The following is a 5,908-nucleotide window of genomic DNA, read 5'->3' as shown; positions in this document are numbered from 1 at the left end:
AGGTTGTGCGTTAAAGATCATCAATTGGAAATCCAACCTTTGATTGTTGATTGATATTGATTGATCCTTGGACATTGGTCTTTGGTACCGTCCAAGTATTCCTTGTGTTTGATTAGGACTCGCTGATTTCTATTAGCTTGAGTAATATCAAAAACAAGAGAGAGATATTAACTCCTTGAGATACTTTTATCTAGATTGAGTCTGACTGTCTAGTTGATTCTCTAGCAAAGTATTTCGGAGTTAGTCCATACAGATTGCTAAGCAAAATATTGGGTGGTGTTGTTCGACGCACGCTTTTTCACACTGGCATATCAACAACTGTTCCATTTGTACCATCCACAAATTTGACCATATTATTATTTAATATTTCTTCTTGAACAACTTCCAAGACCTTAGGAACTTCCATAATTATTGCTTCTGGCATTTCAACATTTTCAACAATCTCCAATTGACTAAACTTATTTTGTTGTACACAATTTCCTTCACCTGCTTTTGTAACTTTTACTGTTTCTTGAATAGTATCAACTATTGAATCAATTGTTGATGAAGTATCACAAATATCAAATGGAACATGAGTAGACTTAACTTTTGGAGTATACTTTCCTTTCTCTATAATTGGATGAACTTGATCTTCATTCTTAGCTTTATTCTTTTTTTGTTTCTCAAATTTACATTCAGAGTTAAAATGCCCAACGATTTTACAATAAGAGCAGAATTTTGGACAGTCTGGGATTAAAACATCCTGAAAGAATCCTCCATATTTAGTTCCAATCCATACTTTACTTGGAACATGTTTTGCAAAATCAATTTCCACCAAGACATTTACATAATAACCTACTTCACAGTTTGCAGTAGCATTATCAATCTTGATTGGATTCCCAATCTCTTGACAGATCTTAAACAGAATTTTTTAACTCCAGAATTCCAATCCAAGACCTGGAAAACGAACCCACACCATTGCTTTAGAACTCCTTTGATTTGCTGGTCTGAAATTTGAAATCTATTTTCTAATGTGTAGAATTTGATCCAAAACTTCCCACCTCTGTGATTTGATATATTGATTATCTTGTTCATTATCTAACTTGATAGTAAAAAAACCTCTTCTTAAAAGAATTAGTTTATAATCCCCTACCAATTTCCATTGTTTTCTTAAAATTACTGAAGCATCTATAAACTAGATTATACTGTATTATAGTGAGTGCATGGTAGCATAATTTTCAATGTGCCTAAAGACATCTCTTAAAGACGATTACTATCATGCATTTCTCTAGAGTATCTTACTAAATTTTAAGGAGTCGCGATGAGAATATATAGGCTCCGAGTAATAGAAAGCGCGACTGTTACCACCTCTGGTGATTAACCAAGATAACATAACCTAGACGCGTTTTAACCACTGCCTTCGCACCTAACCAAAAAGATACCCATTAAGAAACTCGAGGAAGAGAAAAGGATCATAATTCATAAAGAAATGAAAATGACAGCAAAATAACCTGAATATTTCACAAGAATCCTCTTTTTGAGTATTTGTTTCTTTATTTCTCCTATGTCTTTATGGACATTTTCATTGTTTAGAAGCTCCTCTATGTACAGCATCTTTATGATATAGTAAGGCAAGTGGAAGAACAACCACTGCCTGTATACAACCTATAAATTCGTCTCTCCAACCAGTAAAAACATAAAAATCTACAGAACAACAGTTCACAGATATATCGGATTTCAAAACTTTTGATCCATTGCTCTGGAGGCAATAGGACTATCAACCCAAGGAACATTTACCGAAGCAACTGTCAGAGCCGGCGGATGAGTGCTTCTTCCTGATGGATAACAGCTTCGTGAAGATAACCTTTCCACCCATCTGTTCCTTAATCAGTTGACGGGAATCAGGGGAATCAGGTTCTACCGGACTGGAGACTCGTTGTAGTTGTTGCACCTGCTGCTTCTTTGTTTTATCTTGACTTTTATGTTCAAGTGCTTGTTCTGGAGGCACCAAATGTAGTGCAGAGGTGATGGAATTTAGGTAGTGTGACAGAATGATGCTAATCTCTGTGAACTCTGGTCGGGTTTTTGGGTCTACATCCCAGCAAGACTCGATGAGAGAGACAAATTCCTTTGGGAGCTTCTCCACATTTGGCCTCAAGTTCTGCAATAAGAAAAGCATACCAAATTATAAAGGAACTATTAATCTTTACAAACAGTAGTTTTATAAGCAATGAAAGTGCAAGATAGCGGCAAAAATGCAAATGAGTTGTTTTTCCAACTTTTCAAACAGTAACCTTATTTCTTGGGACTTCTTTAACTGCAAGTGAAATAATAAAAACTTAGCTTTAATAGCCCAAGAAACTTTAAATATGGCAGATCAACTAAATGGTACAAGTCCCTGAATTCATAAGAGAGAACTTGGGTCAAGTTTTATAACGAGTTTTTAAATCAGAAAACAAGATGGCACACCTTACTAGCTACCGCGAATGCTGCCTGCATGCTGGACATTCCCTTGTACGGTGTACAATTTGTGAGCAACTGCCAGAACACTATGGAGAAGCTATAGACGTCGACCTTCTGATCATAGTGTTTCTTTTTCCCGCGTTCAAGCGGCTCTATGCTATATAACTGATTTCATGTGGGGTGTCAAGAGAAGAAGGTGAAAGAACAGCGATAGTAGAATTTTTCACATGATATATGTTCAATAAGAGCAGGCAAGTATAGTTAGACGGAATGCATACCTCAGGAGCCATCCATTTGTAAGTACCGGCTTCACAAGTCATCATTTCTCCAGCCGTCTTTTCCCGGGCCATCCCAAAGTCAGCCAGTTTAAGCTTCGTACAGTCTTCTGTGAGTAATAAGTTTGCTGCAAAAGAAAAAATTTTAGACATGGTTTTACGTTGTTGCTGATGCTTAAAGTAAGCCCCACAATCCACATGAATTTGCAGCCTTTGATTAGCAGAAATATTTTGCCACAAATCTCTAATTTGAACTGAAGTTGTTCTTTAGCAAAAGACAAACTATTAATGAATGCAGGAGGCACCTGCAATCATGGGATTTGCAGCACAGATGCATCTGTATAATGACTGATCCTTAATATATGAATGGTGTATCTTAAAAAGGAAAATGAAAGTGTAAGAAACTGAATTGGAAATGATTACCAGGTTTGAGATCACGATGGATGATGCCATTTGAATGTAAGCATTCCATTCCCCGAGAGATATCTAAAGCAAAGCTTATAGATTGCCTAAGTTCAGGACGACGAGGGCGCATATTACGCAAATAACTTTGTAGTGAACCTCCTCTCATAATCTCAGTGACTATTATCAGTTCTGGTTCTACTGCTGCGCCAATGAACTGTATCAACACAGTAGTCTCTCAGTTCGAAAGCTATTTCTATATTCATTGTTATAAAAGAAACGACATGCTCAAAATATTACAGTTAGCTGCTGGATTTCTATCACACAGTTTTTGAAAAATAAGCAATTAGGATTACTGTGTCCACAACAGACCAATGTACATGCATATTTAAAAAGAAGAACAATAAAACAAAACAGATAAGACATCAAGCCCTCTTGTCCTCCTCACATGCATCTCTAAAACTTGTTGTCATCGCTATCAGCTGAGACGTTAAAACTATAACTGCACATACATATTTGGCAGCAAAAATAAAGGGGAAGCAATCAATTCATTACGGCATGGCTAGTACGAACGCCGCAAAATCTAGAGCAAACCGGCTAACAAAAACAACATAGATACGCCTTACTATCCGGTATAAGGCTTAATTAAAGTGCATTTTCAAAATCAACATCAATTTAGAACAAATAACTATTAACAGTAGATACCTTAACTAGATTATCGTGTTCTACACGCGATAACATCGTAACCTCCCTCACAAACCTATCCCTGCGTTCCGAACTAGCTTTAACATCTTTTTGTATCATCTTAACAGCAACATCCATGTCTTTGTACCTGTTCATGTAGAAAATCATTATGTAATCTGTCAACTAGTAACAAACAAGCACCGAAAAGAAACACTCAAATTCTCGATGTTGTATCGAGCCAAGGAAAAAAAACAAATCTTTGATAAAAAAATTTCCCTACTAGCAAACAGTGATTTTTCCATAGAGCATTGCCCTAGAACAACCACACTAACACTCAATGGGAGGATCATCATCAGGAACCCATTACAAATAATAGGGCTCCACAATTCTATAATCAAATCATAATTGCAGAAACAAAATTAGTAGTAAAAACCCATCCTTTACCCATTCATTAAACTTAAAAACGGCATGAGAATTCTCACTGAAACTCCTAAAACTCAAAACCCCACAATCTATTCAGTTTCAAAAATCCACAATTTTTAAATTCAACATAGAACAGCAGAAACCCTTGATTTGTTCGCAAAAACAAGAAAACCCCACTACGAAAAACTAGTTTTTTATACAAGAAACGAAGAAATTAAAGAGATTTGGTACAAGAAACTAACCGGCCATGGTAGACAGTGGAGTGAGACCCTTCGGCTATCTTAGAGAGAATGGAGATATGCGTATAATCAATTAATAGACTTTGGTCGATTTCAATCTTTCTGGGTTCATTTTCGCCGAGATTAACACCACTACTGTTACTACATTGATGATTGGAATAAGAAGAAGAAGAAATAGAGGGTTCTTCAGAAAAAGACATTCTTAAGTCTTGCCTTGTACAGTCAAGAGTCAAGACACACAGAGAGAGAAACCAGAGAGAAAGAAACAGAAACAGGAGAGAGAGGGTATCAGAAAAGTAATGACAGTAGCGGATTTTTGTCAGAGATATTTAAATTTTAAACGGGAAAGAATGAGGGACAATTTTTCTTGACTTTTGTTTCACTGGCTAAAAAAACATACTTTGGAGAGTGCGTGTATGGTTCTTTTGTGCCAAAATGGCTGCTTAAGGAAATTTACGGATGTTCCGCGGATAAATACTAATGTTCATTTGGAAGTTAATGGTTGGTGTTTTTGGCACTTTATTAGGTCAAGTGATATTAATTGTTACCGGATTTTGTCTTTCTTAGAGCAGATTTTCAAATGTGCACTTTCCAAAAGAGCACACTTTTATTTTGTTTCTTAAATAGAATGCAGATGAGTTCCGACTTGAATTGATATTAGGTAAAATCACTCATTTTATAGGATATTTGACGCAGAGTAGAATAAACTCAATTGGAATTAATAAATTATTGGTAGGCAATGAGTTAATTGCCGACTAATAACAATGGTTTTCGTTTTGATAGATGATAAGTGTATAATTACTATGTTTTTGTTATTAATTTTATGTTTGTATTTGCTATATTTCGTACGTTATAATATTTTTATTTTCTTTTAATTGTCTTATTTTTATCAATAAGCTCATTTGGAATCAAGAAATTCTTGTTAGGCAGTTAGTTAATTACCAACTGAAAACAACGGTTTTTAATTGTTACCGGATTTTGTCTTTCTTAGAGCAGATTTTCAAATGTACACCTTCCAAAAGAGCACGCTTTTATTTTGTTTCGTAAATTAGGATGCAGATGAGTTTCGACTTGAATTGGTATTAGGTAAAAACCAACTCATTTTATAAAATATCTGATGGACATTTTTTGAGATAAGTAGATTAAATTTGAGGAATTACTTTTTTTATGTTAGAAACGAGTACATTGAATTTCAGGAATTGCCATTTTTCTGTCTGTTTAATAAACTCATTTGGAATCAATAAACTCTTGTTAGGTGATGAGTAATTAATTATCGATTGATAACAACGGTTTGCATTTGATGGATGATAAGTGCATAATTTACTATATTTTGATGGTAATATAAGTGCATAATTTACCATACTTGTCCTTTTTGTTTGTCTTATTTAGATATAATCATCCAAAAGAAGTGAAAAGAGTGAAGAGTGATGAAATGGACATAGA

The 5,908-nt window shown here is 35.1% G+C and overlaps 2 protein-coding genes across 2 annotated transcripts; both read right to left on the bottom strand.

Annotated features, from left to right (window-relative positions):
* Positions 1-298: 298 nt before the first annotated feature.
* LOC113349111 lies at positions 299-958 on the bottom strand. Its single transcript, XM_026593035.1, has 2 exons — positions 950-958; positions 299-895 (listed from the first exon to the last, which is right to left on the bottom strand). The coding sequence occupies exons 1-2, from the start codon at positions 956-958 to the stop codon at positions 299-301; spliced, it is 606 nt and encodes a 201-aa protein (XP_026448820.1).
* Positions 959-1,513: 555 nt separating this feature from the next.
* On the bottom strand, positions 1,514-4,772 carry LOC113331900 (serine/threonine-protein kinase HT1-like). Its single transcript, XM_026578545.1, has 6 exons — positions 4,469-4,772; positions 3,825-3,951; positions 3,141-3,336; positions 2,721-2,845; positions 2,449-2,607; positions 1,514-2,140 (listed from the first exon to the last, which is right to left on the bottom strand). Exons 1-6 carry the CDS (start codon positions 4,663-4,665, stop codon positions 1,757-1,759), a joined length of 1,188 nt encoding a protein of 395 aa, XP_026434330.1. The 5' UTR covers positions 4,666-4,772; the 3' UTR covers positions 1,514-1,756.
* Between the last annotated feature and the right edge of the window lie 1,136 nt (positions 4,773-5,908).

Source organism: Papaver somniferum, chromosome 1 (genome assembly GCF_003573695.1).
Source record: "Papaver somniferum cultivar HN1 chromosome 1, ASM357369v1, whole genome shotgun sequence".
NCBI classification, from domain to species: domain Eukaryota; kingdom Viridiplantae; phylum Streptophyta; class Magnoliopsida; order Ranunculales; family Papaveraceae; genus Papaver; species Papaver somniferum.
This window is presented reverse-complemented; position numbering and strand designations above follow the sequence as displayed.